The 26,105-nt window shown below is 38.4% G+C and overlaps 1 protein-coding gene across 6 annotated transcripts in view; it reads right to left on the bottom strand.

Moving 5' to 3' along the window:
* LOC119654675 (GATA zinc finger domain-containing protein 14) overlaps positions 1–26,105 on the bottom strand; it is a 356,908-nt gene that overhangs the window by 7,933 nt on the left and 322,870 nt on the right. For all 6 annotated transcript variants that reach the window (XM_038060172.1, XM_038060173.1, XM_038060174.1 and 3 more), the window contains one exon: positions 7,622–7,749. In XM_038060172.1, coding sequence (XP_037916100.1) covers positions 7,622–7,749 — 128 coding nt within the window. The remainder of the gene's footprint in view (positions 1–7,621; positions 7,750–26,105) is intronic.

Genomic DNA, 26,105 nt, shown 5'->3' with positions numbered 1-26,105 from the left:
CGTAAAAATCATAGACTAAAATCCACCAAAACATATCTAAAATATTCAAAACTACAATAACATTTTGCGCTGCTATTCTCATTCGTTGCCCCCCTCATTTAGCACCCAATTCTCGCAAAATATTCTCGCTATTCTTAGCAACACTAAGTGGGGCTCAATATTTTCATATTATCTAACGAAACTTCTTCTCTTTTCAGACCTTGTAATAAATGTTGTTCAGGTGCAAACTAGTTGAGTGCAACAATGTTTGAATAGCTGAGCATTATCACCGGATTACCGCACCTGAATAGTTCTACGATGTCTGGTTAAATCTAATTAACTGGTTGACGATAAAATTCAGTGTTGCATGGAAATATGTTCCATCATATTTTTCACATATATTTGCTAGGTAAATTATGAACACATTCATGCACACATCTAAATATCTAACCGTACGTCATATGTCATGCCATATGCTGGTGGATATAGAGGGTAAGGTGTCAAATATTTGATACATGATTTGGCTGAGAAGTTTAATGTGAAAGGCAAATTTTGAAACATGTGTCCATGTTCAGAGAGAGATTTGTCTCGTTCCTAAATATCTCAGCATAAAAATGAAAATAATTTACTTTTGCAATTGAGGGAGCACTGAGTCTGTATCCACTTGGGGGTGGATTGAACCAATTGAATAGAAAATTTCACTTTTTTTGGTCCGCGTACCTAAAAAGGAGGATTAGCAGCTTCATTCAGGGTAGAGGAGAAAACCGAGTCGACTCATTGAGACCAGATTTGACAGCTTTTAAGCTTGGTCCACTAGAGCCGAGAGGTCTTCAAGCCACCATTTAGCGTACCAAACCTTCGTTGTCTTAAGCGAAGGGACAGTTCATCAGACACTGTCCTATCATTATCGTGGGACGAATGTGGCCGAAAGTGGTTCTTAAATTTTGCTCTCCCCCTAATATGTACTCACAGCCACGACATGGGTATCAATCATATTCAGCGCGAAAATGAACCAGTTCAGGTCTAAGCCGGCAGAAGCGCAAGTAGGACAAAGACGTTAGTCTTAATTTTTGCGAAAGAAAATGAGGTGTATTGTCCCGGGGTTCGTGGACCAGAATGATGGGACATAGTATCTCCCCAGATCCGAATCGTTATAAAGTGAATGCGAACTCCCATAGCCCTAAAACGAAAAAAAAATCCAAAATCTGTTTGAAACAAATGATCTTACGGGGGAAGCAGCGAAGGACTAATGACTAACATGATGTAATGGAATTGTCTGAAGTGACTTGGACTTCATCTGCCTAAAAACCAACCTCTAGTATTGATTCTCACCATCATCATCAACAACCGGTAGTCAGTCTAGCCCAGCCTTAATAAGGAACTCCAGACATCCCGGTTTTGCGCCGAGGTCCACCAATTCGATATCCCTACAAGCTGTCTGACATCCTCACCTACGTCATTGTACCATCTCAGGCAGGGTCTGCTTCGACTTCTTTTTCTACCATAGATATTGCCCTTATAGACTTCCCGGACTGGGCCATCCTCATCCAGATGGATTAAGTGACCCGCCCACCGTAACCTATTGAGCGGATTTTATCCACAACCTGACGGTCATGGTATCGCTCATAGATTTCGTAGTTAAGTAGGCTACGAAATCTATTTATTTATCTTCATTGCTATAAATTGATATATTTAATATGTAGTATCTTCAAAAATGCACTTCTCTCTCAATAACGAACTAGCAAACAAATTAATCATATTTTTATAATTTCCTAAATAAACTGATGAAATTATTTTTAAATTGAATTTCTACAATTTTGTTGCATTCTGAATGCTATATTCATCCGCTATCAATAAAATAATTCTATAAAATCAAAACATGCTCTTGTCCGCATTTTGCACCTACATTATAGTACTATATCTAAATTACAGTCAAGTATCATATACCAAGTTTAGCTAGCTCACAGATAAAAGAACGCCATTGAATGACTATACAGAAATTTACGATATTTAACCGCTATTAACGACTATTGCATATTGAAGTTTTCAATATAGAAATTCCCACTTGTAGGCTTAGAATGCTTTAGGCAAAATGGATTTTTTTTATTGAATTATAAATACTTTGTATAACTGATTTCCGTTCCAGCCTTTTAGTATTGAAAAACCCCCAATGTCAATAACTGATTAGAATTAAATTTTGATTTATTTCATAACCGACACAGAATTCATTTTGTAGGTCAATCATAAAGAAAATCTTATCATTATTTTATCAATTTATATTCCTCGTGTATATTGGCAAATTGATACTTTCATTTCAATTAAATTTAATGAAAACACATGTTCATGATTGCTTGCTTAATTAAAAGTAACCATAAATACTATGTATTTTTTAAATTTACTTTTTCCAGTGGAAGATAGGTTTTATAGAAAAATATCGATATCCATATCCATCCAAAGTAAACATCCCTACGAAGCAACTATAAAGTAGTGATTTATATTCAAATTATATCCATGTGAATAATTTGCACCTCCAAGCCATATCTATAATGGAATCTGGAAGCTATACGCTTCAAGTATGAAATTATAGGGAAGATTTTGGAGTCCAGAAGGAAATACTCAGCAAAAATAGTTAGTGGAAAAAGGAACTTATCCTATTAATTCAATCCATACATATAAACCAATCGGCCTCCCATCTAAGAACTCGTTACTTCCAGCAACGCTTAACTTCTGTTAAGTAAAGTTTATTAACCAATTGTAAATAAAGTGTAACTTTATGCAATTTAATGTAATGCTGCCGACTTTTATGGTGATTATTAAACAAACTTTTATACTCAGAAAAAAATCATTACATTAAAATCAAATTCAATAGCTCATCCGACTAAGTACTCATCATTCCTAACATCGCTTAACTTTGCTCATTATGCCCCTCTTGTTTAAACTCCTTTGATCAAAATCAACGCACAACATACTTGCAATAGCACCAGGCTTTCATCTGATTTAGTCGTGCACCCATGAGATTGGAGCATTATACTCAAAAATTCGTTATCAATTAAATTAAAACACGAACACTTTCTTTCCATGAGTGACATTGCAACGCATGCCGGTAAATCACGCTAAATATATTATCGCACTCAATTGAAGACCACGCGAATGAAGTCGCAACAGCAAGTGTTTATATAATCCTTTGAACGGATTGTTTGAACTGACCCCCCCCCCCCCCACAGTGAATTATAATGAATAAAAAAATCGTGCCAACGTGAATATATTCATGTGGGTTTTCCATGGAATTTTCTGGGGTCTTAAGGTAAAATCAGGGTGGATTAAAATGGAAATAATTATCAAAAAAATAAACATTGTTTGATTTTTTTATGTTCATAGTGATTGGATTACTGCGAATTCGATTCTCATTCAAAAAATTCAAAAATTATTGGAGCTTAGAGGATATCGTGGTGAGCTTAGACTGGACTTTAGATATTTATGATAAGTTTCTAGTACATGAATTGAAATTTGGACTTGAGGGTCGTTATCTGAAGGTTATTGTGGTGTATTTATTTCGTAATAAGACGTGGTTTGTTTTTGTACTATTGGACTTTTGAAGTGTCATACCTTTGAAGGATGTGATGGCATGAAAGATGTAATGATGGCAAAACAATTAAGAGAAAATGGCATGTTTTCAAATCGCAGCAAATAATAAGGAGAAAATCGGGAGTATCAGTAGGAAAGGAATGAACCTTCCAGAGAATGGTACCAGCGATGGTTCTATTTGCTAGATGGTGACATCCCGACTAGCCAAGTTTACAACCAAGAGAAGTGACCCAGATGAGGCAACTTGATTACCGAACATAATAAAAGTTAGAAAAGAAGATATTAGAGTAAAGGACATCAAATAATCTAGAAGTTGTCACGAAGGTGGATACACCAATATTAAAGTTTGGAACTATTACCGTGGCCCAAACTTAGAAGCAAATTATTGGTTATCCGTAGATATAGCACTCTATAACGATGCGTGAAATCAATGCTGCCTCTGAAAATAAGATTTGAAACCAAAAAATACTAGATTCAGGGTCCCACACTGGGCGCCATTTTCACCTTTAGATTATTACCGAATATTTGCTTGATGATCGTTGTCGACACCTGCTAACGTCACTCCCAATCACATTGCTGAAAGTTGAAAATCACTCTCATACTTGTAATCTCGCCATCAAGTAACACAATTTTGAGCACACGTAGTATCATTCTTAATGGTAGACTAAATGATGAAGTGACAACTTATAGCCGGCAAACATTATGTTTGATGTCTTCGTTAGTTATTTGGAAAATTTTTATACTAGCTGGCTACGATTTATCAAATACCAATTACCGCCAATAGAATCTGCTTCCCTTAGAGTTCCCTCGCTGTTTAAGGATTCAAATTAAATCATTTTAGGATTTGATACGTGAACTAACGCTAGCTATCGGCTTTGACATACTTTCTTTATTTGAATGGGAATGTATTTTCAGCGATTATTCGTGCAGCCATGATTGGTAGCTATGTGCATGACCTCTTGCAACATTGTCGATATAAAAGGACTATTCTCTTCAAAACTTTCCCCAAAATGATACAACGCCCAATGTTTCAGCAATTAATTAATTAAAACTCCGGCGATCAAAGCACTGACCTCTGGTGCGTATATGTAGATGGCATGGTAAGCATTATGTTGTCTAGTGGTTTTCAAGGTAAGTCGGATGTGCAGATCAGATATTGTCTGCGAAATTATTTTGGTTGGCGATCGCAAACAATTAGCAATTAGCCAACCACAACGGCAGACATCATAGGTATTCATTTTTCAACTCCAATTACAGGAATTATTTCACCACTAAATGTAAATGTGTTTGAAGGAGAGGCTTTTATCGTTATAAGAATTGTCCGAACTGTCAAAAGAAGAAGCTACTGCAATACGGTAATAACTTTAGAATGCTTTTTTTTTTACGCAAACGGGAAGATGAAATAACTTGAATTTTTAACAACTCAATTTTTGAACCTGAGATTGATTGATTTTGTTTCAAAGAAGAACCTTTTTATTCAGGTGTTAAAAAGAAAAAGAATATTAAGGTAGGAAGAAACAAGTTACATTTTTTTTGAACGGGAAGTAAGGGTGGATAAGGGGATATGTGGGTGCCATAAAACCCTATGTGAGGAAACATTTATTTTATTAGGCCGGTCAGTGCTTTCAGTTTGGTTTTATTTAGTCCCGGAATTTTTACCATCTTGAATCAACGTTTCCCGGGAAGATGAGCTTGTAGTTCCTGTAGTGCTCTACTTTTCCCCATTCATACTCTAGTTCATCATAGTTGATTTTTTTAGTCAGTAATTCGACCGAATAAACAAATCTGAAGAGCAATCCAAAAACTAAAATTGCTTTGAAAAAGACAGCAAGTAGCTGTCGAAATGTGTATTCGGAAAATTAAAAAGAGAACACTCATTAATTCTAAGAAACCGTGCAAACCAGCCGAACTCAGCATATGATACTAAGTCCGAAGACAATTTTCTCTTATTGACTATAATCTACCATTTCTCCCTGCCTCTGTCCAAACGTCAATTTTTTGGCCCATTTTTATACCATAGAATCTGGTTTCTCACATCGCTGTCTCTCCAGAAATTCATATCTTCCCTAAACACTGAGGATTCGACTTTAAAGTCCTGGCAGGATTTGGAGAACACAAAATCAATCAAGCCCATTTCTAGAGTTGAGTTTAGCGGATAACGCTGGGATTGGTTGCAATGTTCCTTCTAATTTGCCCTTAGTATACTTTAATGTAACGGGTGCAGAAAATCTTGTATATTCGAAATTCAACGATTTTGTCGGTTCGATTCTCGGCTGACCCCTGAAAAGATTTGAGTTTAAGCAACGTCCAAGACATCTTTTCAGAGTTTTCACTTTGGCCGAAGAGACATTTGGTTTTGGACTGGTGATACGGAGTAAGCTTGGTTTGAACTGCCGCTGAAGGGTCCTCCTACATTGTCCAACCAAACTATCAACAATTCAGTCAGACGACAAGAATATATTTCGTCTCTTTCATTCAGCTTTCCAAAGATGTGAAAAGCGTAGACATCCGATGGATTATCTGGTAGAACGAACCTGGGTGCTGATTGCGGGGGATAATTCGTTCGTTGGCTGCATTGTCCATAAATCCCTCTGAAATTTCGGTAGTAGATCAGCCGAACCCGACCCAGTTTTCAGTTAGCCCATGAAGATTACGCTGATCAACGTATCGTTAATTAATTAAAGAATTTTCTAAAAAATTTTTCCCAAATAATCACTGCGTCATCGACAAACCGTTTTTACAGTACTAGATGCCGACTATTCTGTAAATATCCCAGAGAAACTCTTGGCTTCGCCGTTTACCTTACCGAAAGCCATCTTAAAACTATGAAGAGTGCATTGCTAATGCATAATCTAACTACCTTCGCTTTATCAGATAGGATCAGTGACCATAGGATCTTCCAAGATGAAGATCCTCGGATCCAACTGGATGTCAATCAAGTCATTGATTTTTGTTTTAAAGAAATTTGTAGCATATAAGGCCAGAGAAAAGTCAGTAGCCATTAGATAGAACTCCTGATTGAGGGTATCCCTTATTTGTAGGCTTTATGTTAGATGTTTCCAGCGATTGCTAACAAAATAGTATCGAAATAGTATTTTAGGACATTCGACAACAGGGAGGCCCGCATTGTAGTAAGTCTTTTCATACCCAGAAATCAATTGAGTGAAATTTAAATTATGATCCTAGAACTCAGGATATATTTCTTTATAAAAATGCACTGGAAAATTCGTTTTGAGAATGAAGAGGGGTCCTAAGTCCGCATCAACTTAATGCAGGACCGGACCAATTGAGGAGCAACTTACTCCTTCTTTTCTGGTCCACGGACCCCTCGCTGGGCCTGCACCCAAACCTTTTTAAAAAAAGTGAAGTGACGGCGGCTTTACGGTTTCTTACCAGGACAGAGGTCCTGCATTAAGTTGATGCGGACTTAGGACCCCTCTTCATTCTCAAAACGAATATTTCAGCCATGGCCAGCTTTGGTCAGCAAGGCGGATTTGCGCTCAATATAATTCGTAGGCATGTCGTGTTTTACGAATTATATAAAGGAGCATTCAACATCTGCGAGCCGCTACGGTCACGCTGCTCCCAGGGCAGAGGTGAGGCAGCGTCTGACGATTTGCCTCTGTCCTGGTAAGAAACCGTAAAGCCGCCGTCACTTCACTTTTTTTAAAAAAGTTTGGGTGCAGGCCCAGCGAGGGGTCCGTGGACCAGAAAAGAAGGAGTAAGTTGCTCCTCAATTGGTCCGGTCCTGCATTAAGTTGATGCGGACTTAGGACCCCTCTTCATTCTCAAAACGAATATTTCAGCCATGGCCAGCTTTGGTCAGCAAGGCGGATTTGCGCTCAATATAATTCGTAGGCATGTCGTGTTTTACGAATTATATAAAGGAGCATTCAACATCTGCGAGCCGCTACGGTCACGCTGCTCCCAGGGCAGAGGTGAGGCAGCGTCTGACGATTTGCCTCTGTCCTGGTAAGAAACCGTAAAGCCGCCGTCACTTCACTTTTTTTGCACTGGAAAGATATCCAGTGTTGGTAAATATAAAATAGACAATTACCTCTCCGCGAAGTTTCCCATTTGGATCGAAGCATAAGTATCTTTGTCGCGATTTAAAGTATAACGTTGTGAGTGCTTTTATCTTGCCGTCTGCAGTTGTAATGATGCGTCCTCCTAACGTTATGTTTGCTGCAAATAAAGAAGAAATCCTTTGTTAGTTATGAAAACACAGAAAATAGTCATAAAATATAATCCAACGTGAAAGTCATAAATAGTAGTTTCCTCGCAAGAATTGCGACCAAATCTGTGCGTTTTAATGCTATTTAGGTTTAATTGAGGGCAACAGTCTAAGCGAGGAACAGCCTCGAGGAGACTTAGAAAGTCTAGCGTTGTATAGGTATTTTGAATTCACAAAGTATGTTCAATGGTAATAACAAATCAAGGTTTCAAACTTTGATTTCACAGTCTAGGCCAACCATCTCGGCCTGGTCGCGCCAGTCCAGTTTTCTAATTACATTTCAACCTAATTCCTAGCAACACATCGGTGATAAATCAAAACAATAATATCGCATTCAAAAGCCAGTAAGTAGCCTTTATAAACAATAAATCAATCAAAATCTGTCAAACTGAGATCGGTTTTCTCAATACCTCACGCTCAGATGTTGGCTATTCTTATGGTCTTATTCTCGGTGTTGGCTACCTTTTCCGCCCACGCTGATATGTTCCGATTATAATCACTGATCCAACCATCTTACTATATTTACATTACATCCAATACCGAAGGTTCCCATTTTGCCAACCGTCGTCGGGGCCATACGTTCCGCAATGAACATCTGATATGTTCCTAGATTTGTGGGTCAGAAATGGTGTCCGTTGTTGTTACTCATTCCACACACAAAAGATATTCAAAAGGCCATTATGAGGAATTAAGTGTGCTTTTAATGTCGATAGTTTTGATAGTGTACCTGGTGTAATGTTTATTTGTAGTCGCAATTGTGTACTTGTCGATCGCTACTATGAACAAAATAAATAAACTTGACTGGAAATTAGTCCTCCGTCTTGTTGGAATAAGATGGAAGACGCGGTCGGCTCAAGGTACACATGGTTAAGGGGCGAAATATTGCATGGTGTCTCATATTTTATACGGAACATACTGGAACGTCTCGGATTTACATAATACAAATGTGTCGTGTATGAATCAACAATGTTTGTTGAGCTAAATACGTGCAATATGCAATAATAATTGCTATTAAAGGAGACGGCAGATTAGCATGGGCTTTGAGAGGTTAATGATCGCTAGAAAATTGTGATTCGAGAAGGTAATAGCAGTGTTAACAGTCTTAAGTGATGTGTAAGGAATCGATAAATTTTAAAGGCTTCCAAAGAATGGAAAAGCTGCCAGTTTTTCTGCAGTAAACAGATGGATGGACATAGCAATGTTCAGAAGATATTCTGACTTAGATAGTAATCTTCATTTTTGAAAAGTATCTAAGCAATAATCTTTGAACTCTTCCAGTTGAGATATATTCGTCCTTAGGTTCTCTGATCGGAAGTCGATTCCTTGTAAGCTGTACCCTTTGCTGAGAAAAGGCATCCCAAATTCTCAAAAGGATTATTTGTTGTTGTTGGAATACAAGGATGAATTGGTGGAAATATTTTCAAACGTCTCCTAAGCAGGAGAGTAATTGGTCCATGGCGGAATTAATCTTCGCTCTAAACCTGTCTTACTTGCTGGATTTGACTCCAGTACAATTTGTCCTATTCCTCCATTTAATATTCTTCTAGGAAGTTGTTCATGAAATCTATTTTACTGAGCTGTTGTCGTAAAACCCTGTCTGCTTTTTGCTTACGGTTTTGTCATCAGGATAGAAGCAACCCTTCAAACGCTGCCTCTTCCCTTTGCTCCGAAATCCTCACGAATATTTGTCAAAAATTGTCTGCGTACAACAAGGAAAGAAGATTAACTTGAAAAAATGAATGGGAGCTTTTGGCATTCAATCAAGTGATAGAAGAATTTTATGTTATAACAAATATCCTTCAACATCTATTGTAGTGCGAGTTTTGCTGAAACCTAGCGCTTCCCAATTATCACTGTGCATAAGAAATGCGGTTGTTCCTGTATGTAAAGCAGCGCTCTGCATCGCTAGCGCAGTATCTTCTGCAGAGTAGGTAATCATTGTTGCGTTGGCCAACTAACTTTTGTACTCTTTGAATATTCGCCCAATTTTGGCTGTCCAATTAACTTTTGTTGATTTCCTTAGTTTCAGTATTTGAAGTGTCTGAATTTATCGAAGGTATTGAAGGTCTTTTGCACCCTGAAACTATTTTAGTCTTTCTCGAGAGTGGCTTGGATGCATTTTTTGTGATTTGGTGCCTTACCATAGATATTCATTAGAGTTTATCCGAAAAGACGCAATTTGATGCGTTGAGGATCAAATCAAACTCTTGGAGGCCCTTAAAGAGAGTTCTGGCATGCCTCGGCTGAGACTCTGAAGGAAACAACCAAAATGTCAGAGCAACAATCGAGACATAAGAGGGCCGTGCGTTAATAGCATTGCATAATGTCGGTCGAATGTCATCAACTTAAATCGTTATCCCTGTCTTTGGTCCCTGATGTCCTCAGACGCCACGGGTATTTGGTCAGATAACCATATCAAATTCAAAGGATACTGAAACCGTTCAGCTTGTCTAAAAGGTTGTGGAGGTTTGTGCTGGTTTGCGTACCAGCACCAAGACTCTTTGGTCTTTCTTTGTCATGAAGTGCTACTTAAAAAACCTAAAAATGTTTGTGACGCGATGAAGATGAAGTCAATTTGCTCTTCTCGTTGCTTCGCGGGAGTTGTTGAGGAAAGGGGGGGTTAATTATCTACTAAACAAATTATGGAATGCTAGGTGAAAGTATTGAGATTTTTGAGCTTGTTTCATCTGTAAGTGCCCCGGAGCGAAGATGAGTCCCTCCTAGCGCAAATCGAATAGAAGGCCTGGGTGGTATAGAAACTCGGTCTTAAGACAGGCTGTCCTACCTCAACGGCTACGAAATTCAAACTTAAAATTTATTGGAGTCCAGGCTTCAATGTGAAGAGTTTTTTCCTATTAGTGATAATAATGATGTGATTAGTTGCGTAAAGTGGGAGCTTAGTAGACATGTGGAGCTCATTCGTTATTTTGCGGTCCTATATGTCTATGCGCCAACGTTAGACGATGCTCCTTTTTCGTCATTCCTGGTCGCTTGAACTCTAGAATCAGCTCCTTGGCGACTTACTTGCTCGCAGACTCGTACTGGGTAACCCATTTTCGACAGCGATAATAACAGTTACATAAAACTCGACCCCCGAGGTAAGGGGGCATCTTTGTGGAAAGCCTTCATCCCTGCGGGAAGACTCCATCCCCCAAGAACTTCCTAATTTGGAGTTGAAACTTTATGGGAATGAACTCTGAATTGAGAAAATTGGGTTTACCAGGACCGAGAACGTGCGCGCAGCATTGACACGAAGTCCGCGCAGATCAGGGTGTCGATATTCTGCCATGGAAATTTACCGCTCTCGCCCGAGATGAATCAAAAGAGAACATGCACCAATGTAACATTCAGCTGACACAAGGATTGAAGCCTGTTCATCGGTAAAAAAGACTCAAACTTTGTGGGAAAATTTTAGACAAGATTGATGAGAAGTGATGAAGCTCATTTACAAAGGAATGTCAACAACCAACACATGTGGTAGTGCGCTACTAGGAACCCAAGAATTGTGTGCAAGGGGGGACCTTATTTTTTCGAGGAGGAGGGCTTGTACCGTCAGCGGTAACCGCTACTTAGACATGTTAAAGGATTTGAGCATCACAGATGGAGCAACTTTGCATATTGCCACCGAAGTTTGGAAAAGGAAATTTCGGAACTAGTTGATTTCCAGAAACACGTAGTTTCTTTGGCCACCGTGCAGTCCAGATCCTTTCTGGGGCCATTTGAAAAGCAGGGTGTATTTAAACAAGCCAAGGGCCATTGAGGTCCTGAAATTTGTAATCGAGAGTGAAATTTCGAAAATTACGAAGGCTTTGCCTCGTTGTCCACCAATTCAATACCTCTAAAAGATGTCTGTCGATCTAGCGTACGCCACCGCTTCATCTCAAGCAGGGTCTGCCACGTCCTCTTTTTCTACTTTTATGCTATGTGCCGTAAAGTTTTTCTGGTTCTACCTAAACGACGTTCGTTCTTTGCCGTTGAGGTGCTTTATGTTTGCTGTTTTTCTAAAATCTTCAAATGATTCTTGAGCACAATGACCGAATTTCAAAATGATCCTCAGGTACCTGTCTAGAGGAAAAACTAGCCATTTTGGGCTAGAAAATTCAGAGAGAATGAAAAAAAAAAAAATATAAACCCCAAAGACAAATTTAGAAGACAAGAAGTACCGAATGCAGTTTATTTAGTAAGTCCCGAGTCTCTTCCCCACAGTGATCTCCCTTTTAACAACTAAATTGTGTTCAATGGTAGGGACGTTGCATCCAGGTTGGTAACCCATCACTCAATATAATGGCAAAATAATAAACTCAGTGACTCCACGACATTACAACAGCACACAGGATCACCAACATCAACAATAGTGAATTGGTAACGTGGCATCAATAGTAGCTGCAACCACACTGGATAGTATACTCCGCGGATACGTCTATACGCAAACAAATCTGTAACATAACAAAATACTTGAAGAATTAAGATTTAACTCTTCCATAACACCTCATGTTCGGTATAGATGCGGCGTCTTGTCGACTAGACGACATCTAAATTCCACTTCTTTGTTCTGCGTCCCTATTGCATTTCATATTATCCCCGAGTATACCATGATCCGCTATACAATTTCCAGCGAACAACAATACTATTAACTGGGATGCAGTTCTGGTAAGGTACGGATTCAATGCATGTGTACGTAAACAATTACTATATTGGCAACTGTTGGGAAAGGTGATAGTTCTTTTATTCCTAGTTGCGGTAAGGTGAGACGCTGTAAAAATGTCAGAGAGGCATTTGATTTATTTATACTTTTTAATAATAGAGTCTCTGGCATACTCTTGGCACTTTTTTCCGGTCTTGCTCCTCATTTGTCGGGGCATTAGGCTGGGATGGGTCCAGAAATGTTGTTTGTGATGTTCTATGTTGTTGGACCCTTGTATTTTTATTATCGTGTGGTTGATAGGAGAACCAGAGACGAGGATGGTTCATAAGAAAGCTGGGACTCTTGACGCACATATTTTAAGTTTCATTGTGTCCAATAGATTTCAAAATATTAGAGTAACTCTCAATAGTTTCGAATTAAGTTCATTTTGTCTTTAATTTTGAAGAGCTTGGACACTATTCACAGGAACTACATAGTGAATTGGTGACAGACCCCCCTATTGTTACCGACTGATTCGTATCTTTCCTTCCAGGAGATGTTTATGGTATACAGGAACAAAATGAAAATCAATAGAGATTTTCAAAGTTCAGATCCTGCTCCTTACCGCTGATATTTCCATTAAAATCATAAAGTGAAAATTTATCGTCAATCTACCCATCAAAAACATTGAACCTTTCCATCTAAACTTCAATCCCCATTCATAACCATACCATAACCCTTTCCAATAATTTTTCATTTTTTTAGATCCCCAGCAGGATTCCTTCCTCCAACCAGATACCTTCCAGTTGCATGTCTAATTTCTCAATAAAAACAATAATCTCAGATAACTTATGTCATGTTTTCGATACGTGCATTTCACTGTTACAAGCAATACCCAACATACTGGTTGCCGTCTTCCCCGATATATGGATTGGAAACTCCAGGTCTTTTTTTTATTGAATTTCCAAACCAGTACTTCAGAATTTAAGGCACGCGTTCATTGAATATAAAATGAATATCAGATACAAATATCTATTGTCTGTGCGTACTAATGATCAATATTTGATTTCATATGAGGTCTATGAGTGTCATGATTAACGTCACAAAAACACCCACGGTTTTTACTTTCAGGGAATAATAAATGTTTGAAATGAAGAGTGTTATTAACCTTGGAGGGTTTAGTATGTATTTCTTGTGATTTTTTGGAGAGTGAAAGCCTTTTCAATTGGGTGGATAGCCAAGCAGAGATGTTAGCTCCCATTAACTCCAAGAATTTCTTCCACTTAATAGTGGTATAACAAGCAGATAGCAAATTCTCTCAAAATCGGTGAATTAATTGGACCACAATAAGCACAGATTTAGTTTTTGGGACGACGATCTAAAGGGAAAATTACATAGCTATAAAAGAAGATAGTTTGGGAAGTATGAATCCAACCAGGCAGTGGAAAAAACTGGAAGAAAAAGCAACCTTCATAATGCCGAAGAAAAATCGAGGAGTTCAAAGCCGGCTGTATGCCGAAGCAGGAATGCAGACGGCAATAGAAACGAAAATCTTGTTGAAGGGTCAGGCATCGGTGTTCCCACGATCTTTCCATATTCGAAGGGGACATATTGGAACATATCCTGCTAAAAGGATGTATTCAACCACCATAACCCAGACGCCCGTTGATGAATTAACCATCTCAGGGAAAACCGAAGAGAAAGTACTCAACAAATTGGAAGAAGCACTGGTTTTAGTTGGCGGTAAATGACTAATCATTAACAGAAACTAGTATGAACATTTAGAGATGCAATCAGACTAGAAGTTGTCCGCCACATAATTGAACAATCTCACTCATTAGAACTATCCGAGATCTGTGACAAAGACAGAGATTCAGATATTTGCAAGTGAGTGCAAGTAAGGAAGGCTAGAAAAATAGAAAATTTGTAGCGAAGAACATATTGAAGTCAAGAAGATTACATACAAGAAGAGCAAGTCGAGTTTCTAGGCGGCACTGAATGTCATTGCAAGTTCATGGATTAGGTAGAAGCGAGCTGATCTGAACTGGTGCATGTGTCGATGACACCTAGATAGTTTTCTAGTATCTGCTTCCCCGCCCCATCCATCATATATATGATACTATATTGGAATTTTTCATGCGCAAATTATTGAAGAATGTCGAACATGTGCAATGCTTTTCTTCCACCATACAAATTCAAGCAATGCGCCGGAGGACGAATTTCCTGTATGTGATCTAGGGTATCTCGAAGTTAAAGGAGAAGCTCGGTGTGTTCATCAAGTGAAGTACATTTTACTTGTTTTGACAATGGATGGACAAAAAATTGTTTATTATGATTATTTTCACGTGGTTCTATCCGGCGAAGACGACAGAGCATGCTGTGAATTGCTTGCAGACTCAGCAGATGCGCATTCTCGCGGGGATTATAGGCTATCAAGGGGTATAATTTACCTCAAAGAAACTTGAAGAATATTTAGAATATTTGTGCAATTCCTGGTATTTTAAAGTTAGATAAAAAAGTGGGAGGCATCAAAAGAGTTATCATATCGTTTCTGACAAAGCTCTCTAGCTATGTGCTGCCAAATGATGTTGACTCCAGTTGTAATGAAGCCAGGCTACAATATTGACGTACTTGTTATTGTGTTAAGGTAAGAGCCAATTCGATAGCACCTACTATTTGGCGACTTACGTTAGCAGGCCCCCATCGCATTTCTGCAGATAATGTGCCACAACAGGAACACTTTCCTCTTGGTTCGTTTGGACAAATTCTAACTACTCTACTGAAGATGAGTAAGAATAGTAAAGCGAGAGACCGGATGCTGAAGCTAGTTCATATAATATTGGGCTCTATGATTTCCCAGTCCATCTGTGGATTGGCTTATAACCCCATTTCAGTGAACCCAAAAAAGGAGAGTCCTCTATATTTTGCAATCAATTTTTAACTTAATCAGTAGTCCAGCTGAGTGGTCCTGCATAAAGAAGACAAAGGTTCTTCGAGGACCTGAAATTACCGGGTTGATATTCTATGAATTTTTTGTGGAAGAATACTTAGCTCGTGCATTAATTATGTTTTTATCTCATCAATGATGGTCTTTCACGGTTGTATTCAGCTTGAGGTGTAGACCCTATGAAGACAACAGGTTTGCGCTTTTCCGGAAAGTGAATCAGCAATCAGAGGTGAACGCAAGTACTATCGCAGTGTAATTTACAGGACGTACCGTACCATAATTTTCCAGCAGTTCTGGGCGATTTATGGAGAATACTTCACCGACAACTTTAATGTAGTAGTCCTTAAAGTTCTTTTGTAAAAAATTCAAGCAACTTCTCGACGATTTTCCTTTGTTGTTGATTCACGACTTGTCAAGTTCCTAGGATAAAGTTCTTTTAAGGCAAAAGTATGACTGAGAAAATTTGACAGATCCGCAAATCCAAAAGAATGAAGAGTTGATCAAGAAATTGCATTAGTATCAGCCCAGGTCATTAAAATAGAAAACATCAATTTAAACCTCGAAACATTTTGAAGACACTTTCAGGATTTTTTGCCCATTCGACCGCAGGATCGATTGCTGTAAGTCGAGTTTGCCAATTTTCCCGGTGGCAAGGTTAGTCTGAGGGCGTCGATTCAGACCTTTCAGCAAATTGAGGCCAATACGAGAACCTAAGATATGAGCGCTCCTGAGCCTCCCGTCTACTTGAAATTGCGGTCCACTTCCACTGTCAGACCAATAGGAAAATAGATAGACATTTTAGTATTATGTTATATCTTTTATAAGAAAATGTACATCTTCTTGACAATGACGCGGTCGTCACCGTGATGAAACTCATAATGTAAAGATGACTTCCTATAAATGTGGTTGGTATACTCCAGATGCTCTTTAAACTTCCGTAAAGGTTATCCAGCTCTTTACAGCCAAACTATTAATCTTGGGCTCTTTTGGGCTGCCGGTCTAATTCCCGCTAAGGAGGTCAGACGTATTACCTGCTGAGGTAGCGATTGCAAAGGCTAAATATCTAGGTGGAGCAGTTTGTCTTTTCTGGTAAGTACTTAGTTTTCCATAGTTCAGTGAAGTTCAGTTACCTAAGAGCTTTCAATAGGCTATGCCTACCTATATGTATGCATTGCTATACTACCTCAAACCTTAAAATCAATCGCTTGTTATTTGATGTACCCATCGCTCCGAGAATCTTTCTTATGATGACTTTGAGTCACATGCGGCTGCTTTGATTAGCGTTTTACTCTCAGGGCACGTTGTGAGGAGAGTAAAGAGGAAAAGGGGGGAGATTTGGGCCCGGAGTAGAAAAACCTTTACAGAAGCACAGTTTTCGCCCATGCCTAGGATTTTCCTCAGCAACTTGCCGCCAAGCCGCCCTTCTTTGATTTTGTATTTATCTATTTGAGGAATATAGAGTAAAATAGGTTAAACTTTCCAAGAGTCTTTTCCAAGACAGACTTCTATGTAGGGCTAAAGTGCTATATCTAGTCTACGTGATCTTTCTGGGATCAGCTTCTCTAGCTTCAGAATAAAATTACAATTTGTTCTGGCGTAACACAGCCATGGCAATGATACCATGATCTCATCCTTGAAGACAAATATCGCCATAAAAAGGAGCTGATTCCAAGCCTATTACATATTTGGATTGCTCCAATCCAAATAACAATAAAAGTAGGAAACACCCCATTATATCTGTATAAAATAAAGATGCCTGTCCCAGTACATTCACCATCATTCCAGCTTCCGATAAACTTGACCTGCATTAGTATCAACTACTCACACAAAACACTCCCCCACAACACTAAATAACACTTTGTACCACATAAATTGTGCGATAATCCCATTACCATTTTTTCCAGCAAAAAAAGATTCGGATAACGTGAAAACATTTATTATAAAATGTGGACAATTTTGCCACCCAAATAGCTGAATCGATTGACAAAGTGGCCGCATCTTATGATCGTGCCAGTTCACTACTTTTCTACTATGTCGTATCTATCAGATGCTTGTTTTCAGGCTTTTTTTCTGGCCTTTTTGCACCACTAGTACTACGAAGCGGATTAAGATAATCAACGTGTGCATAAAATTTGCAATATTTCTTTTCTTTTTTTAGCAGATACAAGTCAGTACTATTGGAAATGTTAAGTAAGTGATCGCGGACACTGGATTAATGTCGTATGATCACCGGATTAGTGAGATACGATCATTAGGTTAAGTGATAAATTAAGCGTTCGGCATTAGTTTTTATTATTGAAATTATTAAGGATGATAAGAATTGTGGAGTTTGAATGGTTATAACTCTATTTTACGTTTTACGATTGTGCTTAGATTGTGACGGGGTTAAAAGATCATTGCCTAATTGGCGTGTGAGGCAATGGTCTTGTTTACACTAGTCTTAGATACAATCATGAATCCATGCTTTTACATATAAATATTTCCATTGGAGACATCATAGTTTTTTGTAGGTTACCAAGTTTTATAACTTTTCCAAAAGTTATGGCTTAAGTGTGCTCAGACGAGCTGAAGTACTTGGTTAGTCATATCACTTTCACTTATTTTACGATAGTTTTAGGTTAAGAGGGTCGAATTAACGCTCAAAACTATTGAACATTCTCTTGATATAGTTTTATGATGATTTGGAATGGTATCTTTATAGTACTGGAAAGTACATTGTGCATAAAATGTTACAGAAAGTGTTCAAATGATGGTTGCACACTTCAAAATCTTGTAATATATCTCCATTACTCCTTTACCTCCTCCTAAATTTTCCCACGATTAATATTCAAACAATACACTGTTTAAAAGTAAACATAATTTATTCCAAATTCTAGACTAACACCGGGACCTATAGCCGCCTACAAAGATAGACGTCCTTTGCATTGCCGCCCGGACTGACCAAAAAACAGTCCCTAGAACTACATGGGCAATTCGTTGAAAGAATTTTCCCACATAATTTTCTCGTAACTAATTATATATTAGCATTTCTGTATTGGTCACCGACATATGCTAAAGGCAAATGTCAATAATCGTAATGAAACCACTTCATCAATTTCAAAAACCAAACTTCACACATTCTCACCTGTGAAAAAGTCAGTCATCTAAGGAACAGGAAAAAAAACTTTGGAAAGATTTCATTCTTCCTTCGAAACTGGACTGGACTATGCGGAATACCAGCAAGACCATATCTACCAACTAAAATTGATTCTAATCACAGACAATCTAACTTTCCAACTATGGAATCTAATCATTTTTTGGTGATTCCCTTTCTCACTTCGGTATTTGTTCATGTTAACCAAGGAAACTAAGGAATGAGATAAAACAAAAACAAACAAGCCCCGATAGATCCCACCCGAAAAAAAAGGGTTTGATCAAATAAATCATCAAAAACATGAGACTGGTAAATGTCAACAGAACGCCTTGTTGGGTACTTATCACAAGTCTTCCGTTTATTGAAAGTTATAACAATTTTCGGCTCAGCCTAGCCCCATGATGACTGTTCGGTTTTGTTGCCTCTCCTTGCCGTTTGTTCAGTTTTCAGCCCTTGTACTTGGATGTACGGAGACCCACAGGGATCTTGTTTTGGGCCTGTCTTGTTAACTTAACTTTCTAACTCCTTCCATGATTATTGCTCTTCTGGGATGTATTATAAGATTTGGGTGAGTGCATGTTCAAGTTCTTTTTGTGTTTTGTTCCTTCTTTTGTTATGAGCTGGTGGCGGTGTCTTTGAGTGTTGAATAGAAGCGTAGTTGTTTCTCGATGTCTTCCATTATTATTTGTTGTTCAGGATTGCAATTGAGCTCCATGTTCGTGGCAGCAAGTTCAGTTTGAGCGCACGAGCCCCGCTAATCAAAAGTAAACCAAGGACCCAAAAAGACTAAATACCGCTACTTAGCAAGCCGTTAATATGCGAATTTTATTGGAATCCAACGTCATATTTATTAGCTTTCTAATCTATCTTCAATTCTTTCGAAATATGAATATCACACAAAAATTTCATCAACTTTTCCACGTTTCTCTGCAATACGGTTTTATTTAGCCTTACGCTGACGAAATGCATTTATCAACATTTTTCTGATAACTTAAAACATGCTAAATCCAACCTTCGGCATGATATTAAAAATTTACACCTTTTTGTGTAAATTTATCTATTTAATAGAAGAATGTTGTTAATTTGGTTGCTAATTCACGCTACCGTTGAACTGCAAGCAGGAAAACTGTTTCACGATGAGTGCAGATTGCGACCCGAGTAGCCAAACTGTCAATGGACCCCAGGGTTCGTCAAATTTAAGATACAAAGCGAAACTGAAGGTTGTATCTGAATATATTCCGCGGAAATGAAATGAAGCTTGAAAGATTGACCTTAAAACGTAAAAAATTCCAAAAGAAATGGATGGCGCCTATGAAAAAGAAAGTGCCGGCATGGGATGAAAAGCACTTTTTGTGTTATTGTGACTTTAGGCCTTTGCGTAAGTGGTATTATCCCTCTATGACGGATAAAATCACCTTGGATTGATCATGAAAAAAGATGAGATCTTTTACATTTCAAATTCCGCCAGTGCGCCAATCAACACATGCTTACTGGTCCATTAGAGAGCCTCATTCAAATGCAAATCAAATGCCCAGTGCCTTGAATGCGCGGCTGAATAGATGCTCTTGAGTAAGTCCACTCCCTTGTAGAAAATCACAATCACCTGTAAATCTAAGCCCCCATACTCACCACAATAGAGAGAAAAAAATCATTGAAAATATAAATAGTTTTTTTTTTAGATATTCACTTTTGCCTCAGTTATTTCTTCCACCTTGTGCTTCCCGAGTTAACGTGTAAATTTATGGTCAGTTGCAAAGAAAATGGGGCTCCATTGCCATGTGTTAATTGAATGATCATGGAGACGCTGTTGTTGTTCATAAAAAGAAGGAAAAGCCTTTGTGGCCAGCTTCTAAGCTGGATACCACAGGGCCCTCTAGATGAATTCTTTGGTGTTCGGTTGTCGTCAAAACAAGACCAATTCCATGGAAGAAATGTAACGCCATAACAATGACGAGTAGCATATCGAGCGAGCAACGTCTTAGCATCGGGAAGTCATAATGTGAGGAATGTTAAGCTACCTCCGTGTTTACTATACATGCACAATCATAGTACAACACGGGAGTTGAATACGCTCGAAGAGGAGGTCAATCGATGCTGAAACATGATGTTGGGGACATTAACCCGTTTCGGAATGAATTGGAAAGTATTTGTAGGAAAATTAGCCGTACAGAGTGGTACTCTTTGACTGCATTTTCTGAGCACACAAAGGACTAGTGCTAGAAAATTAATTCCAAAAATTCCACAATTTAGTTTCTATTAACTAAAAGAAAACTTCTCAAGTGTATTCTTGCAAGCGAAGATATTTTTTCTCAGACTAAAAAGCTTTTTTAATTTTCACAGAAGACGTACATCGGGAGCCAGTTGTCCTTTCTTTCAGTGCGAACCCATCTTCTTGGGTCCAATTTCAAAGATTTTCAGAGAGGGACATATTTCATTTAGGAGATACAAAGGGATTACGATCGTGAATGTTTCGAATTTTTTTGAATAATTTGAGGAAAGCAGTAGGAGTAGGGAAAGCAATTTTTATCTTTTTATCCCTTTTCTCGTTTTTCGTCCAGTCTCTACCGAATTTTATCGTGATGATGGATGATTGGGTTTAAGGCCCACCTCGGTATGAATTTTAACGTCATAAATTTAAGCCATTCGTTAATGCCTTGAACTGACCATCGAAGAGGCTAAGCAAGCGTCAACAGGTATTTCAGTGAAACATCAAAGTTAGTCATTGAAACATGTGAAGGATCACTTCCTAACCTTGATGGACAAAGAGTTGGTTGGCTCCTCATTTAAACGCTCTTTTTATGGACACAAAAACACTATTAGGAACATTTCGTAAAATTCGCATTAATGTGAGCCCGAAAAATGGTGCCAATCAGGATAGACTCTCTGAGGTATTTGAAATTCAAAAGATTGATTGCCTTTTGTCACCAATGCCAGTTGTTTTTGCTATCACTAACGAACTCGTGACACCCGACCAACTGACAATTGGAAAAGATCAATAGATTGCGTTAACATTTCCCAACACCTGACTACATAGATTTCCCAGCTTTTATTGCGGCTTCGTATGTACAGTGGAATCATTTCTTCCCTTCCTTTTTTAGTGCGAAATTGTCGTCGGTTGAGTTACTCTAGAAAAATACAGTACAGAAAAGTGAAGGAGAAATGGAGGGTCCTCAGAAAGCTCTTGGGACAAGCAGAAGACTCTCGCTATAAACTATATACAATGTCATGGGGGTTCATGGTAAAGATAAAACTTGGCTAAAGATTACCGAATTTAACACATTTTTGTCCTTGCAGCCGATAACATACATATTTCCTTCAAATTGACAGCTGATTACCGGTTGATAGGACAGTCTAACGATAGACCACAAATTATATACTTGTACTATCGACTAGACCTGTGAAAAAAGGGATAGAAAATCAGAATCCTGGTCAAACTTCAAAAGTCCCAAAAGGGGGTACTACCACTTTGTATTCCTAATAATTTTCCCTAAATTGAAAAAAAATCAATCCGTCCGATCATCAACTCTTGCGGCAGTTAAAAGGACATAGCCTGGAAAGGGTCGTGTCATCCACTTCTTTTTTCCTCTCATCCTAATTTTTCCTCCTTAAATAATTTGTTTTCCCTCTGGTTTTGGGGCTGCTGGATTTTGCAAAGTTTCTTACGGATTTCCGGTGTGCTGTTTTCTTGACTGCGGTTATAACCTTCACCTTCGAAGTTGTATATAGAAGTAAAACTCAAACAAAACGGTCACTTAAGATCCACTATCCACGTTGTCTTCTGTTACTAACAACTTAATAACAGCCCGGCATATGAGGTTTGCTGGCTTTGTCCTGTCAATATCCCCTTGTCAGTGTTTGTTGTTTGTCACTTCTCTCCTGAAGGCTTGAAACTTGCTACAATTATTAAGTGCAATCACTACAATTATCTGCTCTTGTAGTTCTGCATTCAATCCCCTTCTCAGACAGTCTCTTCTTCTTGTAATCTTCTGGTTGCCTGGCATTAAATTTTCATCGAGTCACTTCATAATTTCCTTTCGCCCATTAACACTCTTCCCAAGAATTCAACCAATCGCTTCGTCTTTTGTTCCTGCCCTTTTCCAAGGTATCTGTAGAACTTTTCCTGCCGCGTTCTTCCAGTTGTTTAGCAACTTCCCGAAATGACATGTATTTTTTTATAGTTTCTTCCGCTGTTTTCTTATCCTCTGCATATTTTAATCGGAGCCTGGTGTCTCGCAAGTTCGTTTCGTCCCAGTGGGGTCGTCAAGCTATTTCCGTTGACCGCGGCTGCCCCCCCCCCCTCTCAGCTTTTCTTAATACCTCAATACCCGGTGTAGATGCAGACTAGAAATCATGGTCGTCATCTTTGATCCCCCGTGACTGCACTTTCGTCTTCGTCGTCTTCATTCCGAATGAGCTTAGCTTTATAAGTCTCCAATTATAAGGCTTAGCCGATTCCGATGTTGAAGTGCTCCGGTTATGCGTACAGAAACGACCCCACTTGAATATGGAGTATGGAAAGACAAGATTGGAGGTGTTATGACATGTATGTAATGGTTAGTAAGTTCTGGATCGCCGATAATATAGCACAATATTCTTCCCAAGCCATCTAATCTAAGTCCTAATGCAGTAGACAAATTCCTTTTAAAATTCTTAGGCCGAATTCGTAGAAATTGATATAACTAGATTTTCAACCTTGGTTATTCTGATCTAAATTTTCCTATTGGATAACTCAAAAGTTCGAAAGATATGTCCTAAAATGATTAAAGTAGTATCCATTGTGAATCAGTTTTGCCTTAATTTTGTTATGATTGATTTATCAAGAATAAAGAGAGTTGCACCAAATTTTTCACTATCATTTTTGTTAGTGGCAAAAAAATCCTTACTTGAAGTGAATTGACTACTAAAACATGGGCTTCCTAGTAAATCCCCCGAAAGCATATACAGTTGACTTAATTTACAATCCATGTATCACAGCATTCATCCTGTGAAAGGGTTAACTCCCAATGCACATACTATTATATCACGCACTCTCCTCATAACAAAACCATGTTAGGTAAAGTGCACCAGTCGATGTTCTTATGAGAATGATTAATCGAGTGCGAAGTCATCATGACCGTGGCTAATGCAACTTAAATTGACATATGAAGCGTGGATACTGTTCACATGTTAATGCTCATGCAGTGGATTAGAAGACGAAACCATGAAACCACTATTTCATCCTTCCAACAAAGACAGGAATACTTACACATATGAACATCCCATATCTTGTTCGCCTATCATTATCCGCTGGAGCATTTCAAGTTTATCCCATTTCATGTTATCCCAATCGCCACGTAGGGCTCATTAACATAGTGAAAGCCTATGACACATCTCAAAACAATTTGACTAACTGGTCAAACACCTCATCACCGGGAGTGGACATGAAAATCTCAAAACAATATGCAGTAAAAAAAATATTATCTATGCTTAGGCTTTCTTCACCTTGTTTGGAGAAGACCAAAGGAACTTCAAAGGCAGCCAGCCCCCTTTAATGTGAAATGGGTAAAGAGAAAGGCATGCATAGGCTTGCACGTATGCAATGTTCAAACAGACCTACTACATGGTCTGTGTTTATGTCTCTCTGATTAACATGGAACCCGATTATGTCACAGACATCAAAGACCAATGATTGTTCATACCAAAAAGGGCCGTCATAGTCATCAGCATTTTCAACACACTACCATCTCACCATCGTCATCATGATCATCATCATAGTCATCACCATCATCATTGCTGACCTCATCAACATCCATTCAAATTACATAGAAGACGGCGGCTCTCTTTCATTTTCCTCCTCATGTCGGTCGCCGCCACTAAACGGTCCGATATGAAAATGAAGATCTACCACCGTTACTGACTTTTGTGTTTTTAGTGTTTTAAAGAAAATTTTCGGTAAGCCATGGGATAGGATACGACCATGCAGGCGTATCTTCACGAGGCCAATGTGTCAGAAATAGTCGTAGCTGGTGAGGTAGCAGAGGGCAGGCAAAATGACCGGCGAGGCCGTAAAGACATTGGGTAAATAATGACCATTTCTTAGAACCATCATAATTCACCCATAACTCTTCTAATTGGCACATGAGCAACTAATTATGTTCGGTTAAATAACCAATCTTTTTCGAGCGCATCTTCATCACTAAATCGTAACCGTCGCGTACGGGAGTGTACTGACTTCATATCGTTCGGGGTTGAAACTAATTAACTTTTTCCCGAAAGATTTGAAGGCTGGAAGATATGCGGTTTGTTCCTTTCGGAGTAGTGGAAAAACTAAACAGCTCTAAAAGTAAGTGATGAAATGTTTGATGTGTGTTTTCTTGCATTTAAGCATCACTTTATGCTTCATTGAAGTAGTATCTACGGTGGAAGATACTTTGTTGTTTGAGCGTCGTCTGAATAGATGTTGCTGCTGAAGCTGTGGGTGTACTGTCTGCTGTGGAGCTATTTGATATGGTTTTGGGAGCTCTGAAGGGAAGACATTACCTAAAAGATAAATTCCACTAGGACTAAATCTCTGCATTTCGCACTTTTCTTTTATGACCAATTTACGGGGAATACCTTATCTTATCTCTCGACAATGGCAATAGGCTAACTAATTTTCAGATTGAAATTTTAATATGAACTTATGCAATCCTGATAGGAGATACGATCTACTTCAACAACGACAGTTTTCCCCAATTACGTTATTGATGGAAAAGATAGATTTTATCGGACGATTTAAAAATTTCCATTCGTTTCATTTCGTCAATTTCGCTATCACCTTCTAGAGTGTGAAAGTCCATCCTAATCTTGAAAGAAATGCAAATGATCTACAGAACGTCAAGAATAGATAAAAAATTCCTCTAAGTTTTAAATGACAATTCAACCCCAAAACACTCATTAGATACTTGAATCATCACCTCAGTTATATCCGCAATCTTTCTATCCATCTATTCTATTCACAAGTCTAGACGGAATTTTCTTGTATGACACGGGGTGTATTCCAAACATTTTTTTTCTACAAGTTCTGCTTTGTTAACTGCCACCGAATATATATAAAAAATTGATATTTGATTTGAAATGAATTTAAATATGTATGTCAATTCGCAGATTTGTAGATAAATCTGTGAAAATATGTACATTGGGTTTATCAGTGCAAAGTGGGTAGACGATGAGCGTTTTTCTGACAGTCGATTGAATTGGTAATGACTGCAAATAGGCGGTGTGAATGAGTATTTGAAAGTAATGCAATAAAAATTAGTAATATTCGGTCAAAGTCTACTGAATTGTATCTTTTTTGTGGACTAGACATGGCTTGTGGAGTGATTAGGGGGTTATTTTGAAGGACGCGAATAATTTCGATTAATTGAAAGGGGGAGATAGTGATTTTTGAAATTTTATTTTGTGTAGGTTTATAGACATGTTGAGTGTTTTAATCGTTCAAAGGTAATCTTATGAATGCTTGCATATTTCCTGATGTATCTGTTACTCATCTTTTGTTTTGGAATTGTATTAGGAAGTCTAACAAGCCTACAGACATTCACGTGGCTGATAAGGTAGGAACGCTCTTTCTTGAATCTAATTTTTG

Source organism: Hermetia illucens, chromosome 4 (assembly GCF_905115235.1).
Source record: "Hermetia illucens chromosome 4, iHerIll2.2.curated.20191125, whole genome shotgun sequence".
In the NCBI taxonomy this organism is placed as follows: domain Eukaryota; kingdom Metazoa; phylum Arthropoda; class Insecta; order Diptera; family Stratiomyidae; genus Hermetia; species Hermetia illucens.
Note: the sequence above shows the minus strand (reverse complement) of the source record. Positions and strands in the feature narration are given on the sequence as shown.